Below are 21,043 nucleotides of genomic sequence, written 5' to 3' on the forward strand. Positions count from 1 at the left end.
GGTTGTGGGCAACTGTCTGGAAAGTTCATGGGTAAACAGGATATGGTCTAGTGGTAGTCTGTTCTTTCTAGATTGCTACCTGGACGTTGATTCACAGTTTCAACATACTTTCAGGAATGTGAGTCTTGTTGATTTCAGTCTGCAGCTGTTAACTGATTAATCTTCCTTATCTCTTCATCCAGCCTGCTGTAATTTAATTCAAGGCATTTTAGAATTTTTCTCTCGTGATGCCCTTCTGCCTGGAATGCTGTGCTTATCCCCTGCCCCTTCGTAAAACCTATCACTCTTCAGATCGTAGTCTAAATGTTGCCCTCTTGATCACCTTGTATAGGTAGAAATCCTGTTACTTTTTATTATAATACCTATGCACTCCTTATCTTGCAGATTTAAAATATATATATATATGTATTTATATATATATATTTTATATATATATATATATATTTTATATATAAACATATATATATATATGTTTCCTTTTGTCTTATTGATTTGCTTACTAGTTTATTTTCATTAGGGTCAGAACCCTGACTGTCTTTTTTTTTTTATTTAAGTGCAAAGGGTTTTATTTTTATTTTATTAGTTTCAGGTGTACAAAACAATGTAATAGTTAGACATTTATCATTTATATCCCTCACACAGTGATAACCCCCCTTCCCCTACCCACTACCCTCTGACATCGCATACAGCTATTACATTTCCAGTGTCTGTATTCCTAATGCTGTACTCCGCTTCTTGTAACCATATATATGTATATAATTGTAGTTGACATTCATTATCCTTCAGCTTCAGGTGTACAGTGCAGTGATCAGGCATCTACGTCATCCCTGAGGTGGTCTTCCTAATGAAACAAGTGTCCATTGGATACCCTACAAAATCTTTACAACATTATTGATTCCATTCCCCAAATTGACTTTTGTAACCCCGTGGCCATCTTGTGGTTACTGACTGTTTTCTAATCCCCTCACCTTCTCCCTTATCCCCACCCCCCTTCCATCTAGCAACCCTCAGTTTTTCCTCTATGTCTCCAAAACAGTTTCTGATTAGTTCATTCACTTATTCTTTTCTTTAGATTCCGCATATAAGTGAGATCATATGGTATTTGTCTTTCTCTGTCTGACTTAGCTCACTTAACATAATGTTCTCTAGGTCCATCCATGTTGTTGCAAATGGTAAGATATCTTTCTTTTTTATGGCTGCGTAATACTCCATTGTATAAATGTACCACAGTTTCTTAATCTAGTCGTCTACTGATGGGCATTTCAGTTGTTTCCATGTCTTGGCTATTGTGTATAGTGCTGCAGTAAACATAGGGGTGCATAAATTTTTTTCGAATTAGTGTTTTGGATTTCTCCAGATGGACACCTAGGAGTGGAATTGCTGGATCATAAGGTAGTTCCATTTTCAGTTCTTTGAGATACCTCCGTATTGTTTTCCATAGTGGCTGCACCAATCTGCAATCCCCCAACAGTTCACAAGGGACCCCTTTTCTCCACATCCTCGCCAGCACTTGTTGTTTGTTGATTTACTGATGATAGACATTCTGACCGAAGTGAGGTGGTATCTCATTGTGATTTTTATTTGCATTTCTCTACTGATTAGTGAGGTTGAGCATTTTTTCATGTCTGTTTGCCGTTTGTCTGTCCCCTTTAGAAAAATGTTTCTTCATGTCCTCTGCCCATTTTTTAATTGAGTTTGTTTTTTTGCAGTTGAGTTGAGTGAGGTTTTTTATAAATTTGTCTGTCTTATTCAGTCTTGTTTCCCGAGGACCTAGCCCAGTGCCTGCTACACAGCAGGTGCTGAATAATTAGTTATTGAATGAATGAAAGTGCCTGCCGTCTCTAAAGAACTCATTGAACCTGATGTTGTTCTTTATGTGCTTCAGGTTAGAGAACATCATAAAATAAAATCCCCTAAGTATTCCTCCAAACCTGTTTATCTGGCTAACTTTAGCTTCCTGGATCTTTCCATTTTCGTTTGTGGGTAAAATTTGTTTTAGTCCCCTGCTACTAATTTAAGAAAAACAAGAATTCTGAATCAGGGGTCTTTCAGTAAACTACCGTCCTCAAGGCCACACCATCATTGTTCGCGGCCCTGACTCCGGGGCTCACTGACAAGATGCTCCCTTTATAGCAGGAGGAACAGTGGAGATGGGTGCATAGTTATGTCCCGGCCTGAGGGGAGTACGTTGACCCAGGCAGAGAGGGCCTCAGCTGGTCCTGCAGAGAACGCTTTTGATCATGCCACCTTTTTGGCCTCTGAAAACAGGGTTCCTGTGGAACGCAGAACTGAACACCTCTGTGGCAACACTGAGGCGATGTGTGTTCTTCAGCAAACAAGGGCCCGATTTGTTGCTATAATAACCCTTAAAGTACAAGGGGGAAAGTCAAGGCTCCATCTTGAAGGTGGAAACTGTTTTGAAGAGGAAAAAAGTGCACCCTAATCAGGTTGTGGGGTGTAATATATTCCACCCTCATAGGAGATTGTGTTGATGTCTGTGCAGTTAAGTAACTTGTGGTTTTTGGCACTTGTTGGCTTGTTGTGAATTAACATTATGCCAGCCCTTAGTCTTGTGTCTCAGTCACCACACTCCCTAAGGCAGGTCTTAGTTCTGGTTCACTGGCAAGGAATCGGGTTTAAGGAGATTAAGAATCTTATTCAGAGTCACTCAGTAAGTGAAAGAGCTGGGATTTGAACCTAAGCCTGTTTGGTGTGGGGACAGAGCCAGGAGTGCAGTTTCCAGGCTCTCGGCCTCACGTGGAAAGGTGCTGGCTCAGGTAGTAAATGGCCATCAACTGTGATTGGACGGCCATCAGCTGTGGCTAGTTGGTCGTCAGCTGTAACCAGTGAGCCATTGGCCACTAATATAACGGCTGTGGCTACGCTAGCAGAAAATGGGGGCTAGCAAGATTGTGGCTGGCAAGCGCGGATTGTAGTTAGCACGGCGGATTGCAGCTAGCAAGTGGGGTTGGTTGGCAGAGAGAAGTGGACGGCAGGTTGCGGATAGTGTGGCTCCTGCTTCCTGTGTCTCCAACCCAGCCGCCAGCGAGACTATAGTGGTGTGACTCCCCTACCTATGGCTCCGTGGGTGTTCCTTTTTGGCCTCACCACGTCCTGCATTCTTATGTGGGGAGCGGGAGCTGATATCCTGCTTGTCAACCAGTTTGTAACTGAGAGTAGGTTTGGGAAATCTTCTAGGCTGTCCTTTCCGTCTACAGAGGCTGAAAGCTTCTTTCTATCTCAGCCCCCACAATACTCAACCCAAATTTTATTTTTACTCTTTCTTCCCCCACCCACTCTCCTGACTCAACTCCTTATTCCATAGAATAATTTAACTCCTTTAGCCATTATTCAGATTCTCTGGGAAGACAGAGAGCCTAGGAGCTGACCCTGAAGGCTAGAAGACATTCTGCTTAGAAGCTTGAAGGATGGAGGTGGTGGTAGGGCTGGAGGGAGAAAAATTGTGGAAAGTCAGACATTAGCCATTTGTTACAGCAGTTGCAAATTAGTAATTATAGTCCCTGTTATAGGCACCACTTTATTTGCACATATTTATATTGTTGTAATATTTGACTTTCTTATACATCAGTGTATCATTTGTGATGCTTTTTTAGGCATTAAATAATTACACGTATATAGTGCTTACTTGGTGCTAGGTACTGTTCGAGGTGCTTTATTTATATTGACTGATTTAATATCAACACAACAACCTATGAGGTAGCTGCAGTTTTCTCCCCATTTTATAGATAAAGAGACCAAGGCACACAGAAGTTAAGTAACTTTATAAGGTCCCACAATTAATAAGGGGCTAAATCAAATGAAATTGAACCCAGGCGGTCTAGCTTCAGAGTTTAGCCTTTAAAAATAATCACCAAGCTATCTCTATTATGAAATAATAAAGCTTTACTTAGTAATATTTTCAACATTTACTTTACAAAGTAATGTGGGTATTGACAGACAGTAAGATACTGTCTAAATTTTCTGCCTGTTCTGAATTTTTTCCTGCTCTGAATGGTTGGTGTTATGGTTGGATCATTGACCAGGTTTGAGACTTTTGAGGTAATGGGATTTGCAAGACATCAATTTTCTTTCCTACTTTCTCAGAATGAATTATGATGGGTAGGCAATTGCTGCTTCTAACAGAATAAGAATGCATTGCATTCACAAAACATGAAACTGCAAACAAGAAAACAATATAAGAAGAACAAGGTTGTTAAAAAAAAAAAGAAAAAGAAAAAAATTGAAAAAAAGCAAGGTTGGACAAGTGAGTATGGGAGTGACAAACATTCTGTTGTTCCTCTCCTTACTGTGCATGAGTGAGGTTATAGCCTGTGGGCTTCCTTGCAGTGCCTGTGTGCATTTTTTTTCCTTTTGGTGTATCGGTTTTCTATTAGGATCAGGAGGTTGATGACAAATTTGAGGATCAGGATTAGCTATTCCTGAGAGTGTGCCTATGTGTATTTCTGTAGATCCTTACTCTTATTCTGCCACCCACCCTGCTTGCCACTTACTGGACTCACCTAAGGAGTGACCAAGGATGGCAAATACCTGGAGTCTTTAATTCCTGTGCTGCTTCAATCCTGCCTCCTGAGCCCAAGGAAGATAACACCTATTGAGTGCACCACTATTTCTGAGCCTGGATTTTGCTTCAGAACCCTTCGTAACAGTGCTCCCAGCAGCCTCTGTCAGTCAAATACAGCATTAAGAGAACACCTACTTACCATTTCTGACTAGACCCGTTGAACTAGGGTCTGGCTATGACAGAAAAATCACAATTGAGACCTGGAAGAGGGCTGAGATACCTGCACCAGCCCTTTACCTAACATGAAAAAAACTGAGGCAGAAGGCAAAGCCACTTGTTTAAGGCCACCTTTCTACTTCGCAACAGCACTGGAATTTATTAATAACAGGTTCCCTGCCTCCTAATCCAGCAGTCTTACTCAGCTGCCTCTGTACCGCATGTCTGAACTCAGCTACCCAGACTTCTTTGAGTCTAAAAGTTTTCCAGCTTCAGAGAGTATTTTTGCTGGGGCTGCGATATTTATCACACCTTTCACATTGAACATGAGATTGTTGCCAGGTTGCAACAATGAGGGGGCCAGGTTGCACCATTAAAGATAAATATGAAACTTGTTTCTAGCTTGTTGAGTCAGGACTCACTGCAGTTTCTCTTGGAGATGGCAGCAGAGAGGTGGGGCATGTAGCCTGCTTGTTGTGTCTGCAAGGGACACCTATCCCCTGTCCTTGTCATATGACCCAGGGAGCCACTTGTCTCAGGGCATCTCAGGTGATTCAGGAGCTGCTCAAGGAGCCCTTAGCGTGTCCTGGTTAAGAGTGCAGGCTCTGAAGTGGCATAGACCACACTCTTTAAACCCAGCTTTCCTACTTATTCACTGAGTGACTTTGGGCAAATGATTTCTCTCTTCCTGAGTGTCCCCATCAGTAAAGTGGCTGTATCTTAAAGGGTTGTTATGAGCATTCAGTGAGACAATGCATGTAAAGTGCTTAGCACAGTGCCTGGCAGATACTAATAGTAGCCTCAAGTGATGTCACAGAAAATGGTGGAACAAGGGGCTCCAAGAATTGGTCCTGCCACCGAACAACTATTAAGCTGGCAAAAACTGTCAGAGTCAACCTTTTCAGAACTCCGGAATCTAATTTTTAAGAACTTCACATCTATTAGGGGAATGCTTAATGAAGAAAGAGGCTGCTAACTTTTGACATTTAAGAAAATCGGGTCACTGGCTGACTGCTGCGATAACAGGAAAGAGACTTCAGTTGCCACACACAAGAATGTAAAAACTGTTTAGAAAAGTCACTAAAAAAATGGGTGACTGCCCCCTTCAACAAGCAACAACGGCATACCATAGGGAGAAGGGAGAATCTGATTTCCACAGCTACCACATTACAAAATTTAAAATGTCCAGTTTTCAAAAAAATAAAAGACCTACAAAATAGGAAAGTATGGCCTATTACAGGGGGAAAAAAAAAGAAATTGATGGAAACTGTCCCTGAGAAGGCCAGTCACCGGATGTCGGCATCCTGGAATTTAGTATAATTATTAAAAGAAAACTTTGTTGGTTATTACAGGAAATACCATGCTTTCTTTTGGTTTTACATTATATGAAGAATAATTTAAATATTTTGTCCATTTCTCTTAGTGGAAATTACCGTTAGAGGGAAAATGACCAGTTTGCACTTGAGGGAAATTAAAATTGAGAAAATTTTACCCTTAGAGCTGGCCTTGAAAACATACACTCTCACCATTCTATTAATTTTTGAATGCTCACATAAATGAATAAAATTAGATAACATTCTCGGGGGCGGCCGGATGGCTCAGTTGGTTAAGAACACAGTGCTCTCAACAAGGTTGCCGGTTTGACTTGGCGCCCTGCCTCCTCCCCGCCCCCAACTAGATTGAAAACGGCAACTGGACTTGGAGCTGAGCTGTGCCCTCCACAACTAAGATAGAAAGGATAGCAACTTGACTTGGAGCTGATGGGTCCTGAGGGGCGGCGGGGACAAAAAACCCAAAAAAACACAACTGTTCCCCCAATAAAGTCCTGTTCCCCTTCCCCAACAAAATCTTAAAAAAAAAAAACAAAAAACAACTAGATAACATTCTCTATATTTTAAGTTAATGATTAAAGACATTTTAATGTGATACATTCATTATTCTTGTTTGAAATATAGTTTATTTGGTTGACATAGAAAATAATGCCTTTATGCCACAACCTGTCCCTATCCTTGGCTGCTCAGACATGGTACGTTCCTAATTTCTTGCCCTTCAAATGCTACTGGTGTTGCCATCAGCATGAGGGCTTTTCTCCTTTCCCTATGGAGTCACATGAGTCACAGAAGCTCTTCTAACCTGAGTGGGTTTGGTTAGAAATCTGAGATCATCTTGAAAGTAAGGAATTTTTCTTCCCACAAAGACTCGGGAACACAGAGGAATTGGCTGTCAACATAAACCTAGAGCCAGAATTCCAGGCTACACCAGACCAGTTCTCAGCAATTACAAAAAGCCTAATTTGTGTCCTGAAAGATCCACTTGAATATCTGTGTGCCCCAAGTTCACCAGTGAGTGGACTGGCTACCCTCAACCAAGTCTCCTTTTTGGTCCAAAGCAGTGGCAGTAGAGTTGTACATTTGAGAACAAAAAGCCTTCATTTACACACATGTTGGAGCACTGGCGTGGAATAGAACGTAGGAGGGGGCAGCGGAGGCAGGAACAATTGTTCCCCTAGCTTCCTTCTAGAAGAGGAGTTTGCTGGTGAGAAAGACGAGCAGGATCTGAAGGGCATCTGCGATGGGGCTGAGGAAGATCCCGCTGGCCACGCTGCTGCTTGTGGTTAGGGTTGAGGTTGGGTTTAGGATTCGGGTTGTGGGTAGGACACGGGTATTGGGTGGCCTGGTCGTGGAGATCGTGAAGGGTGACGTTGTGGTCATTGCTGAAAAATAAATGGCATCAGAACTTCTGCTGGGTGGTGGATGGGCACGAGAGAAATGAGGCTAACCTGATGGAACACTGGAGCCAGAGTTCATGAGCAAAATTTAATAAGCATGTCTGAAGGGCCAAGTGTGTGGAGGAGGGGGAAAACGGGGGTAGAGAATACCAAGGAGCAAAACATCAGTAAGGAACACTCTCTACCCTTAAGATCTACCCAGTCCTATGGGGGAAGGAATTTATACTTAATTTATGTAACTACTTAATTTGTTGGATGGGTTGTCGGCCCTCAAGGATCCTTAGTATTGTATTAGATCCATCAGTGCAAATATCCAGAATGGCACAAATTTTATTTTTTTTCTTGCTAATTTCAAAGGTTGCGTATAAAGCTTGTAAGAACTAGATACCATCCAGATCTGAGGGTGGCTATTCCTGCTTTAAAGTAAGCGGAAAGAGGCACCATCCAATCCCCTGAATCTCTGTGGTTTCTGAGGCACTGGTCATTTTCCCATGTAGGGATATGACCACACATTTGTTTTCTGAGGTTGCCTGGCTGAGGAGCAGAGAAAGCCAGGCCAGCCCTGGGGGGTGGGAGGTGTCTGATCCTGGAAAAACTGGAGCTTGGCTGTGATACCTCCAAGGATCTGAGTGGACCACAGTGGGGACTATAAGGTAGAAGGGAAATGTCCAGTGATTTGCTTAGGCCATACATTCTTCTGACTTCCCTGAGGTGCCTTTAGGTTCTGTGGCATTGTCTTACTTAGCATTTCCCCAGGGAAAATGTTTCTCTAGCATCTCACTGAGTCAGAAAATCTGACAAAACCACTTTCTTTTTCTTTTTACAACTGGCTTTTATTAGCATGGAGCTAAGGAGTCCTGACTAGAAACAAACTTCTTTTTTTCCTTCTTTCTTAGCATTTCTACCAGTGTTCATCTCGAAAATGTCCTTGAGAAAGAAAATAGCATCCAATCTTTTCAGAGGAAAAACTACCAAGGAAACAGTTAAGGCTTTCATACAATAGTTTCATTAGGCATATTCATTTTCAAATTCATTGTTGAAAATAGATATTCCTTTTGACTACATTTGCAGTGTATGACGGGCAGGAAAGTGGGCAGTATGGTAGATGTATTTCAGTGTTTTGGGACTCCTGAAGACCTGTTATCCGGACACTGAGAAAGACTAATGTTTCTTGTTCTTGGTTGAGCTTTGTATTTAAACGCTTCATTAAAAAAAAAAAAAAAAAAAAAAAAAGACTGTCTTTATAGTTTTGATGTAAGTCTAAAGAAAGTGTAAAATCTATAAGATGTGGAATTTAAGTCCTAGTTTTGCCATTTACTTTCTGTGTGGCCTGAGGCAAGTTACCTATCTTTTCTGAACCTCAGTTTCTTGAATTTGTTTTAGCTCCTTCAAGGGAGGTGAGAGAAGGAAGGGGACAGAGAGATGGGAAAGAAGGGCAGGGAGCCTCAGGATGGTTTGAAGGTGGGGACTACAGCCTGTGAAAGACCAGTGCGAATTCCTGATGGTAATGGTGGTGGCCAAAGGCCACTCTGAGAACTATGAAATATTTGGTATTTCTATGCTTTCAACCCTTCTTTGTGCAAATCGGCCCCCTCCTCCCTATAAAGTCTACTGTATCTATTAAGGCTTTGTGTGAGTGGGAAGTCTTTGTGGAAATTGAGGAAGGAGCTGATTTTCATGTTGGTGTCTATGTGGTGTTGAATAGAAACATCTGAGGAAGCAGGATTCTGGAGCCACGGGGGGGGGGGTGACTGTGAGACTAGAATGCCCTGGGGACTTGGCAGACATCTTGGGGATGGCTTTTGTAGTGTACAAGGTGTAGGATAAGCGGTTGAGCTAATCTTATGTAGATCTCAAGGTGCTAGAAGGCTCAACTGATATTTTGGTAACGCATGATTAGAAGACTTTTTCTAGGGCACCCACAAAGTAATTTTCCAGGCTAATGGACTTCACTGCTGGGTATGTAAATGGAATGCAGAGGAACTTACCTCGTTTTTTCAGTGTCAGAGAAGAAAATGTAGCCATTCTGTGGAAACTGATAGTGAAGGCTCTGCAGAGGGTGAATCAGTGCGATTAGATAATGGTGAGGACTTCAGCAATGGAATTCACAAATTCAGCTCACATTTCTGCCTTTCCAGAGGATCCCAGCCTCTTAATTCCTTTTGTGCTTACTTTCTCTACAGCACAATTAGCAGATCATCAAATACTGGTCTGCTCTATATTGTCTTAAATAAGATCCTCCATGGTCTTGCTCCAGAGAAGATAATGTCCAACCCCACCCCAACTAACTTCACCACCCTTAACTCCCCGCAGGCTGGTGATATAACATCCATCTGGGCCACATCTGCCCACAGATTTAAAAGGAACTCTGTGAGACTGTTCACCCTGTTATTAACTCAGACAGATCTCCCTCAGAGACAGGCCCCTCGACTGCATCGTCTTGTTATGAGCCTCACCTCCCAATAGAGGACCAGCTCCTTGAGAGCAGGTTCTGTTAGCAATAGTGACTGACACATATTAGGTGCTTAATGTGCATGAAATGATCCGTAGAGCTTGGTCTGTTGTTCTTATGTTAGTGGGTCCATTATTATATTAGTCTCTTGTTCATATATCCAACAATTAATTAATGAGCGTGTACTACCAAGCCAATCGCTATGCTTGGAGCTGAGGGGACAGTGGTGAACCAGACAGGCATGGCTCTTACACTTGTGGCACGTACAGTCCCTTCAGAGAGACAGATTTTAAATGAATAATCAACTAAAGAAGTAAGTAATTGACCACAGTGGTGACATGTGCTCTGATGAAGCAGTGGAAGGTGTGAGAGTGAATAATGGGGAGCCGGAACTTATCTGGGAGTTTAGGAAATGCTTTCTCGAGGATGTGATGTTTAGCCTTAGTAATTATTTCTGTATAAGCCTTGCCTCATCAACCCTCACTGTAAAAGTGCGTGGCTGGGGGCCTCGTCACATCCATTTTGTGCCCTATCCAACACAGTGGAATTCCCTGCTTTCCATGTCCCTCATCATCTGTGCTGCTCCCCTCACCTTGTCAGCCTTGTTGACCAAGACCATCTGTGTACACTGTAAACAGGCAGAGAAGCCAGTGCATCATAGCTGGGTGTGAGATGGAAAGGGTCAGGAGACCACACTGTCAGTGGGAATGGACTGTTTCTGTTGCAGATTGTCACTGCCTGGTCTTTTATCTGTTGTCACATGGAGTATGGAGGCTTTAAGGAAGTGAGATGAAAGGAAAGTCATTGCCCTATTTAGTTTTGGCTGACTTCTAGTCGTGAGGCTGGATTATAGCAGCCCTTGCAAGTCACTCTGTGGGAGCCAGCGAGGTCCAAGCAGGCGCAGGCCATGGCGGGTGAGGCGGGACGGCTTGACAGCATCATCACCGCTATTGTCCACAGAGACTTGGTGACTGTTCACAGTGAACATGGCCTGATGGTCAGACCTGTCCTTTCAGTACAAAACAGCAGTCCAAAACTGTAAAGACCTCTCAAACATTTGGTTTCTAAAGTAAACTTGACAACAAGTCCCTAGCTGTGAGGAAGTGTTTTTGTTAAAGTGCAATGTGAGCCCCCAGTTGAGCTCACCTCGGAATGAGAGTGTGTCCATCTGGTGTGATACTAGGAAGTCAGGTTTATTACACAGTCATCACACTTTCTGTTAGCAAGCCATTTCGAGAATGAGTCTATGTTTTAAAAGATGATTCTCCAGTTTGAATACAAAGAATTTGAAGCAAACAGGATGCCCAGTGACAAGGATTCTTTGCTTGACCAAACTTTAGTCAGGCTCCCAAAAGTTCTCCTATGCCCATCTGTGTACTTGCTTGTAAAATCCAGTTTTAGCAAGAGCCCTGCTAAGTCAGTTTAGCAAGAACCTGTTACCCTCGCTATCTGGTCACCCTTAATGTCTGATTGGGTTCCTCATCTCCCATCCCCAAGGTGACGTCTGGTCACCCTGGCCTCCCTTTAGAAATAATCCTGTTAGGCCAGTTCAGCCAGAATCCCCCTTACAGGCCTTGATGTTTCCTCTCAGTAATTTTCCATCCACTGACCCCCACCTTCTCCTTGGCTATAAATCTCCACTTGCCCATGTTGTATTCAGAATTGAGCCCGGCTCTATGCTGAGGTCTCTTTTCTCCTATTGCGATAGTCCTGAATAAAATCCGTCATTTACTTTATGTATGGATTCATTAATTCATTCATTTTGCCTTACTGTCTAGTTCTGATTTTCTTTAACACCAGTTCTTTCTGTTAATGTCAAGCATAGCTGGTGTGTATGTGTATGTGTGTATACGCCTATAGATAAAAGGTAGGACAAAGAATGGTGTATAAGTACAGAAAAGGAGTATGAGTACTTAATTCTCCACATCATATTTGGATTGTATTTGAGTCCTCCAAGATCAGTGTAAAATTGCAGAAACACAATAGGAAATTGTAAAAGCCCAAAGCAAATCATATACAGGTAGGTTCTTACTGTATCTTGACTGCAGTTACGTTCGCGGAATGAGGAGATTCCCAGTAGGCCCTGAGGAGTGTGCTGTGTGAGTCCTTCATGTGATACAAGCTGCTGCTGTTGCAATCCCGGTCTGCGTTGTGCCATACGCCTAATGAGTTGTTGTTCATGTCCACTGCTCGCAGGACTACAGAGCTGACATTGTTATTCACAGGAACTGATACTGTGAGAAATGACAAGGAAACAATCAGCCATCTATGCACTAAGACAAGGGATGAGGGTCATGAAGCCAAAATTTAGTGTGAAAAAAAGGAAGTTACAAATAGCATGTCTATATAGTGTGGCCCCAATTTTGTAAAAGAAACTGAAAAAAGTTTGGAAGGAAAGACATCAAGATATTAACTGTGGTGAATTCTTGGTAGTGGGATTACAGATGATTTTAATTTTCTTCCTAGTATTTTTTTGTGTTTTCTAAATTTTCTACAGTAAAAGGTGGACAAAAGGAGACATATACTCTGGCGCTGGGTGAGATTCCAGCCTGGCTCTTAACTTCTTGAGCCTGGTTCTCATCTGTCAGATGAGGGAATAAACCTGCTCTGCCCTTCTCTCAGGAAGTGGAGTGTGGGGAGGTTACAGGTTGATGCATGAGAAAGGGTGGAACCCCTGGCAAGTACTTCCTGAAAATTGGGAATATTATTTCCAAGTCAAAGTGAAGCCCATTTCCTGGTCCTATAAATACTGAAGCTCTTGGTTTCTGTTGTTGAGGGTGAGGGAAGAGGGACCTCTGAACCCCAGGAGCCCTAATCCAGCTACCTGTCCAATAACCCTTTGGGTTCCCTGACCTTCTCCACTTAGGTGAGTCTTCTCCCGTGACCTAGCCTAGCCATGCACTCACAGGAGACCCCCCTGACACTTGTTAATCCCACTTGTTAATTTCAGCGTTCTGTTGAGTAATGGGGAGGGAATTTCAAGAGAATATTTCAGTCTGTCCATTTCCTCCCTTAGAAGATCCCTTCTGAATGAATTCCTCAATGCTAAGGTGTTCTCTGGGGCCCTCTCAGCCACTCACAGTTCCTTCGGAGACTTCTTCACAAAACAAAGAAAACCGATCATGTAGCACAACAGGATCTGACAGTCCTGGTTTTGAATTCCAGCTCTAACATTTAGGACGAAGTCATTTCAACTCTGAGTCTCAGTTTCCTTATTCTTCATCGCTCAGTCCACAAATATTTATTGAATGCCCACTTTGTAATAGCAAGCCTGGCTGTAGGTCTGGGGAAAATGGCATTATCCCTTACTATATGGAGATCACAATACGGAGGAGTAAAGAGAAGAATGCAAACACCCACTTGGTGGGTGTTAGATAAATTGCAGTTGTTATTGTTATTGTTTGTAGCACAAAATACTTCTCTGTTCTATTTGTTTGTCTTTGCCAAGGAAGGTGGGCTGAGCCAGATCCCATGGGCCCTGACTTGCTCGGTGAGAACCTGACATTTGTCCTAGATGTGACAAGTGATGGTATCATCCAGATAGCGATCAAGTCTATCAGGTCTCCTGTGGCACGCTCTTGCATCTGTCCTTTCTTCTACCTTCCCTCTCTCACTTTGGCTTATGTCCTCTTTTCTTCTCTCCTAGGCATCTGTATTATTTGGATTTCTGACTTCTAAGTTCTCCTTTCAGGCTGCGGTCAGATCAGACTTCCATATACAACACTTCCGTCAGGAGACACTCTTTTCCAAAACCTTCAAAGTGTCCTTCTCTCTAGAGCATCTAAACATTTCCGCTTTTATAGTTCTCCTGTCAATTCCAGTAGCCAGCACATGGCTTTCATGACCCTCTAACTAGCTCACGGTGCTGTGTGTGCCACCTCTCTAGGGGCAGCCAGTCTTCCTCTGGCTCTGCAGACACACTTGGCTTCCACCTGCCCCTTGCCTTTGCTCATGTCTGGCTGCCTGTGTGAATACTCACTTCGTTCTCATCACGCATGCCATCCCCCTTACTCTCCGAGATCCTGCTTATGTCCTACTTCCAGGCCAGTTCAGCCCTCTTTCCCTCTCACTCCTGAAACATTTATGTTTCTTACTGTAAACTTGAGTGCTTAATTACATTCTGGCTTGTACTATATACTGTGATTTCATCTGTGTCAGTATCTGGCCAACCCAGTGCTGGGCACCTGGAGGGTACTTTGTACTAACTACTAACTGATTGATTTACAAAGTTGTGCATCCAGTGTTGTGTAGTGCCCTTAAAAGCTGAAGGTTCGGGGGAAAAGGCAGGCAAGTTGCATCCCTATTGCCCATAGTAGTAAAAGTGGAGGCAGACGTTTACCCAGCAGTCTTAACATAAATGGTACTGTATCATGGGTTTCTTTCAATGATATGAAGACAGACCCAGGGAACCTGTTCTAAGATATTGCCTGAGCTGCATTGTGTGTTGAGGCCTGCCAAGCTATTTATACATGACTTACCAGGGTCGACATTGGTCAATCGTATAATTTATAAACCCTGAAATTAAAAAAATTTCAAAATCAGAATAAGGAGAAGTAGTTGGCCTGTGTGGGCATTTACTCATCTCCCTAAAAGCCCCGAGTCCCCACCCAGTCCTGCAAGATAATCTCCAAGGACATCCTGGAGACTGTTTTGTAATTCTAGGTGTGGAGCCTGGCACGTCACACCTCTGTGGGCACGGGATTTTGATCTCAACTTAAATCATTCCTATAGTGAGTCAGTGTATCCCAGGACTACAGCATATTTCTGTTCTGAGGTGAAATCAGGTGCCGTCTGGGGAAGGGTTTTGCATGTAGTAGGCATTCCCTGAATCTTAGTTCCTTTCATTCTTCCCTTTCCCTCTGCTCCGCCTACTGCCTCTAAATCCTGTGATTTCCCTTTCACGCAGCATGTCTCCTTTCAAGGGGTCTTTCCCTTTTAAGGGATCTTATGGATTATCTTTTGACTCTTCTCTCTCCTGTCTTCCTACTTTCAGAAGGCTCCCAATCTCCCCCATCTGCACCCCCTTCCCCATCTTCACAAGATAGGTTTCCATTTCTTCCATTGCAGCAGCAAAATCCTTCACCTCATGATATGTTATCTTAAGTCAGAGGTCTGTAATCTCTTTTGCAGTAGCCCCTCCGCCCCCCAGGCCCTTCTCCATATATAAGGTCACACGTGCCTTCCACCTCTTCATCTTGAATAACAAGATTCTCTTCCGTGCCCTGTTGGACAAGATCCACTGCCTGAGCGAGTAGGACAGAGTGAGCCATATCACAACCGAGGCACTTAGTGACAGTCCCCGTGAAGACAATAAAAAAAAGTACAAGCTGCCATGGATGTGTGGAGGCAGGCTCCTGTTGAAGTCATTCTCCCGTTGAAGCCTGGAATCTGTAGATCATGAGTGTGGGTATCAGAATTTGGTTAGAGCTCTGAGGGGCAGGATAACAGAGTCGATAAGAAGACAGGCTCTGAATGAAGGTGGACAGCCCGGCTGAACAAAGCTGGACTGTTATTTAGGTTCAAATATTAGCTATGTTACTTACTAGTGACCTTGGGTAAAACTTGAAACTTCCCTGTGCCTCAGTTCTCATCTGTAAAATGGGAAGATACTAGTATTGACTCTTAGAAGAGTACCCAGAATATAGTAAGAAGTTTCAGCTCTCGTTACTCTAATGGAGGGGTATATAGTGTACTGGTGAAGGGCAGTCTCTAAGGATAAAATGCTCGGGTTCATATCCCACCCAGCTCCACCATTTAAGTAGCTCTGTGACCTGATCAAGTCACTAGGATCTCTACTTCTGTTTTCTCATCTATGAAACAGGAATGACAGTGGAATCTACCTAATAGGCTGTTATGAGGGCTAAACGCATGAATACGTGTAAATCACCATATTACGTGTTGTTTTTATGAAAGTAATTAGAAAACACTTGCCTTGACTTGTAGGTTTGGCTGATCCCCAAAGGGATATTTATCAAATATTACTAGGTACCTCCAAGTAAAGCACTGGATTAGCAATGAAAAGAACAAGATTTAAGAGCTAGTTCTGCCACTTACTAACAGTGAGACCTTGAGCAAATCATTTAATTTCCCTTGGCTTCAGGCTCCTCCTATATAAAGTGGGATAGTAAAACTTTCCCTGTCCTGCTCACTAAATTTTCACTCGTGGACTAAATGTGAACAGTGCCACCTGGAGTTGTGCAATATACAGTCATGCACAGTGGGACTCTTATCCAATGGATGTGAAAAGACTACAAACTGTGAAACAATTATGATCCTTTAAAATAATAAAAATGCCCGTTTTATTTAAGTCAGGGAACCTTCCGCAGGTGTGCTCTTGCTGGGGCTCAGTTATCCTGGGCATTTGAACTTAAGGACTCCTGTGGCTCAGGTTGGCACAGGGAACATGCAGAAATAGTCCCACCCAACCCACTGTCTCACATATTCTCATTCTTTCTGTCCCCGTTCCCATCCAGGTCAAAAACACATTATGTGTAACTGAGAGCAGAGATGGAGAGTTATATTCTAAAATTATGGTTAACTCCCCTTAGAGAAAAAAGACAACAGAGAGAATGGCTTCTACTTACTTGTGTAGAATGTGTCGCTTTCATAGACATCTGGATTAGCCTTGATGCCTGGAGCAGTGGTGGGGACGATCTGAATGAAGAGCAGGCAGCTGTCACTGTCATTTGCAGAGCTGGCAGAAATAAACAGCATTACGAGACACGGAAACAGCCCCAGCGGCAGCAGCGTGGAACCGAGGATGGCCATGGCCTTGATCTGTTTGGAAATTGCGGGGCCTGGAACTGGCTAAGACCTACCTGCCTCACCTGTTTATATGCTTCTGGGTGAGCTCACACTTGCAAATCCTCCTCTTACCCCGCCCTAAAATGAACTGGCTTCTGGAATTTGTCACCACGATTCTTTATCAAGTCCAGTTTCACTCAAGAAGGAAAATGTACTGATCGTGGATTTATTGTGCATCTTATTCAGCTCAGTACCTGCTATTTGAAGAAAACTCTTGAGAAAGGTGTAATGCTGGCAAAATAAATTCAGAGTTGAGTGATCATCACATACCTGGCCCATTTAGAAGCTCCACTTTTCTCCCTGAAGGTAACTCAGGCATAAAAGCTTTCTTTTCTTAAAACATTATGTATCCATTTCCAACTCTCCTTAATGGAACATATCTCCAATCCCAGTTCCTTTGTGACTAGCATAGAGCTAGAAACATTGTGCTTGTGGATTTATTTATTTCTTTGGAAAGAAACAGCTTTGGTCTGTCTTGCTCCTGATACTTTCCTCCATAGCAACATAGAACAAGGACACTACTACTACAAAAAAAAAATAAAAAAATCAGAAAACATGGTTTTTCATATCTCTTCTCTGATTTTTATGATTTACTCACTGAAGGAGAAAAGGGGGAAGAAGTAGTCTACTATGTATAGAATAGAAAGAAAAAAAATGTAGAATTGAATCAGTGTGATATTTATAAATGTTTTTTTTCTAGAGAAGTACTTACAGAATAGTGGAGTAAGGATCTCTGAAAAATGTACTCCTCGAGAGTAACAAGAACATTAGCAAAAAAGGTCAAAAGTCAACTTTTTATGAACTCTATGAATTAACCAAAAGCTTCCAACAATCTGAGGAGCATTTGTTTAAGAAAAATGGCTGAAGTCGCATTAAGCCCAGGAAGCATTACGGCATTTTCACTTGCTCTATTTCCACCCCCTCACCCTGTGGTAGCCTTAGAAACCAACAACCTTGCAACTATGGTAGCCACGAGGACCAGCAAACTGGCAGCCAATGGAAGGGGACAGATGGGTTTGGAGCTCTCCATAAAGCCTCATTCCCAGAGAATTGTCAGTATGTGACCTGTCTGGAAATTGCCTATAAAAGCTGCAGTCTCGGGGATTGTGTTTATTTGGCCTGACTCAAAATGTTCTCTGTGTAAACGCCTTATTGCTAGGGTATTTGTTAAAAAATAAAGAGTGGGATTTTTTTTTTTTTTTAACATTGTAGCTGCCTGAGGCAGTGGTTCCAATTGGTACGAACAAGGAGCTGAGCAAAAAATGAAAAAGAGAAAACTGGAGAATAAAATGTTAGTTGGGGCCTTTGAAAAGCTCTGACAAATTCCTGGGAATCTAGAAGGCATGTGCATGTGCAAGTATGTACTTGCCCGGGAAAGACCCAAGAAATCCCTAATCTCCTATTTCTACCTCTGTACAAACAGGAAATTAAGGCTAAGGCAGAGTTGTAAACTGTTTATCTGATCAGTGAAGGCATGTCCCAAAACACACACACACAGGAATTTGGCAAAGGTTGGGAGACTTACTGATTCAAGACATTAGAGAAAAACCTCTGTCTATTCATTAGCTGCCTAAGCTAACTGAGCAGAGCCTTCAGTGATAGAAATAGAATACATGTAATAAAAATAGAACACATGATAAAGAATATAGGCTTTAAAGATTTAATTCTGAAAAATTTCTAAACAAACAGCAGCAGCAATGACCAACAATAACAAACAATGGGAACTACAACAAACCCTGGGAGGGAATCTGGTGTCCAGAATGGCCAATTATAATTTTTAAATGTTCACTTTTCAACAAAAAAATTACAAGACATACAAAGAAACAAGAATGTATGGTCCATAAACAGGAGAAAACTCCCAACTAATAGGAACTGTCCCCAAGGAAGCCCAGAAGTTGGATTTATTAGAAAAAGATGTTAAATAGACAAAGTATTATAAATATGTTCAAAGAACTAACAGAAACCACGTCTAATGAATGAAAGGAAAGTATGAGAATGATGTCTCATCAAATAAAGAATATTAATAAAGAACTGGAGATGATAAAGAGAACCAAATAGAAATGTGGCAGTTGAAAATTATAAAGACTGAAATGAAAAATTCATGAGAAGGATGTAACAACAGACTTGTTAGAGCTGGCAGAAGAAAGTATTAGTGAACTTGAAGATATTCAGTAAAGATATTGAATACATTTAACAAAAGAAATGCAAGACTTGTACATTGAAAACTGTAACAAGGGACCCAGATAGCCAAAATTATCTTGAAAAAAACAACAAATTTAGAGGACTCACACTTACCAATTTAAAAACTTACTGCAAAGCTATAGTAATCAAGACAGTGTGGCATTGGCATAAAGATAGACATATTGATCAATGGAATAGAGCTGACAACAGCTCAGAAATAAACCCATAAGTTTATGATCAACTGATTTTTTATAAGGATGCCAGGACAATTTGATGGGGGAAGGAATAGTTTTTTCAACAAATGGTGTCGGGACAACTGGATATCCTCATGCAAAAGAATGTAAAAATTAACACGGATCAAGGACCTAAATATAAAGAGTTTAAACTATAAAACTCTTAGAGGGAAACATAGGTATAAATCTTCATGGCCTTGGATTAGGCAACCATTTAATAGATATAAAGACTGATGCAAAAGCAAACAAAGAAAAAAATAGGTAAGTTGGAGTTCATCAATACTAAAAGCTTTTGTTCTTCAAAGGGAACTATCAAAAAAGTGCAAAGACAGCCCAAATAATGGAGAAACATATTTGCAAATCATATATTTGATTAGAACCTAGTATGTGGAATATATAAAGAACACTTATAACGGAACTATAAAAAGACAAATATTCCAATTTAAAAATGGGCAAATAATATGAATACTTTCTCCAAAGAAGATATACAAATGGCTAATATGTACATCTAAAGATGCTCAACAGTCATTAGGATAATGTAAATCAAAACTACAAAGAGATACCAATTTACAGCCACTAGGATGGCTATGATGGAAATGACAGATGATGACAAGTGTTGGCAAGGATATAGGGAAATTGGAATTCTCATGCATTGCTGGTGGAAATGTAAAATAATGCAGCCACTTTGGAAGGCAGTTTGACATTTCTTAAAAAAATTAAACATAGTTATTATTATATGACCCAGCAACTCCACTCCTAAGTACGAGGTCAGAAAATGAAATTCACGAAGTCATCCTAAAAAAAATGCTACATACCTCATTGCTGAATATCACTACAGTCACCTTCGAAGCATTCCCCTTGGGAAGCTATGCACCGATGCCAGAGCCTAGTTCACCCTTCAAAGCAATGTTGGAACTCTTTTTCTGGACTGGCCATCAGAGCTGTCATCGTATTACCCTTGATGTCCTGAATGTCATCCAAATGTCTTCCTTGCAATATTTCCTTTCTCTTCAGGTAAAGAAAGAAGTCATTGGGGGCCAGATCAGGTGAGTAGGGAGGGTGTTCCAGTACAGTTATTTGTTTACTGGCTAAAAACTCCCTCACAGACAGTGCTAAAGGGCTGGTATATTGTGATGCAAGAGCCGTGAATTGTTGATGCAAAGTTCAGGTTGTCTAACTTTTTCACACAGTCTTTTCGGCACTTTCAAATAGTAAACTTGGTTAACTATTTGTCCCTTTGGCACAAATTCATAGTGAATAATCTCTCTGATATAAAAAAAAGTTAGCAACATTGTTGCAACAAGTTTGCGAACTTAATTGTCAGACCTCATATATACTCAAAGGAATTAAAAACATGTGTTCACACAAAAACTTGTACTTAAATGTTTAAAAGAATATTATTCATAATAGCAGAAAGTGGAAACAACCCAAATGTCCATCAACTTCTGAATGGATAAAAAATGTGGCATATCCATTCAATGGTATATTATTCAACTATAAAGAGGAATGAAATACTGATACATGCTACAACATGCACAAACCTTGCAGACATTATTTTAAGCAAAAAACAACAACAAAAAAAAGCAGACACAAAAGACCACATATTATATTGTAAGGGTGAAACCTGGGAAATTAATGACAGAATTAGTTCAGTCACCTCATAGCTTGCTATTTAGCTGTTTTCTCTTTGTTTTGCCCTTTCACTGCTTTATTTAATGACTCTGCTTGGTTCCCTTCCTTAAAACTATTGATTTAATTAATCAGCAGAGCACTAACCTGGAAAGAACAGTTTCTCAATCGTTAGGCACCCGGACACCAGGATCCATGTTTGCAACTTCCCTGCATGACACACTCCAGCCACGGCTGCTGAGTTTCAGATAACATTATGAAGCAGACCAGGCCCTGGG

The 21,043-nt window shown here is 41.7% G+C and overlaps 1 protein-coding gene across 1 annotated transcript; it reads right to left on the bottom strand.

Annotated features, from left to right (window-relative positions):
• Positions 1-6,956: 6,956 nt before the first annotated feature.
• Positions 6,957-16,749, bottom strand: PLET1 (placenta expressed transcript 1). The gene is made up of 4 exons (XM_033121948.1): positions 16,503-16,749; positions 11,951-12,152; positions 9,455-9,516; positions 6,957-7,451 (listed from the first exon to the last, which is right to left on the bottom strand). Exons 1-4 carry the CDS (start codon positions 16,684-16,686, stop codon positions 7,255-7,257), a joined length of 645 nt encoding a protein of 214 aa, XP_032977839.1. The 5' UTR covers positions 16,687-16,749; the 3' UTR covers positions 6,957-7,254.
• Positions 16,750-21,043: the final 4,294 nt, after the last annotated feature.

Source organism: Rhinolophus ferrumequinum, chromosome 11 (assembly GCF_004115265.2).
Source record: "Rhinolophus ferrumequinum isolate MPI-CBG mRhiFer1 chromosome 11, mRhiFer1_v1.p, whole genome shotgun sequence".
Classification (NCBI taxonomy): domain Eukaryota; kingdom Metazoa; phylum Chordata; class Mammalia; order Chiroptera; family Rhinolophidae; genus Rhinolophus; species Rhinolophus ferrumequinum.

Coding starts and splice junctions, on each gene's coding strand:
- PLET1 (XM_033121948.1), bottom strand. CDS start 16,686: ATGGCCATCCTCGGTTCCACGCTGCTGCCGCTGGGGCTGTTTCCGTGT. Junction 12,153..16,502: donor AAGCGACACATTCTACACAA/GTAAGTAGAAGC, acceptor CATTTCTCACAG/TATCAGTTCCTGTGAATAAC. Junction 7,452..9,454: donor TCTGACACTGAAAAAACGAG/GTAAGTTCCTCT, acceptor TTTATTTTTCAG/CAATGACCACAACGTCACCC.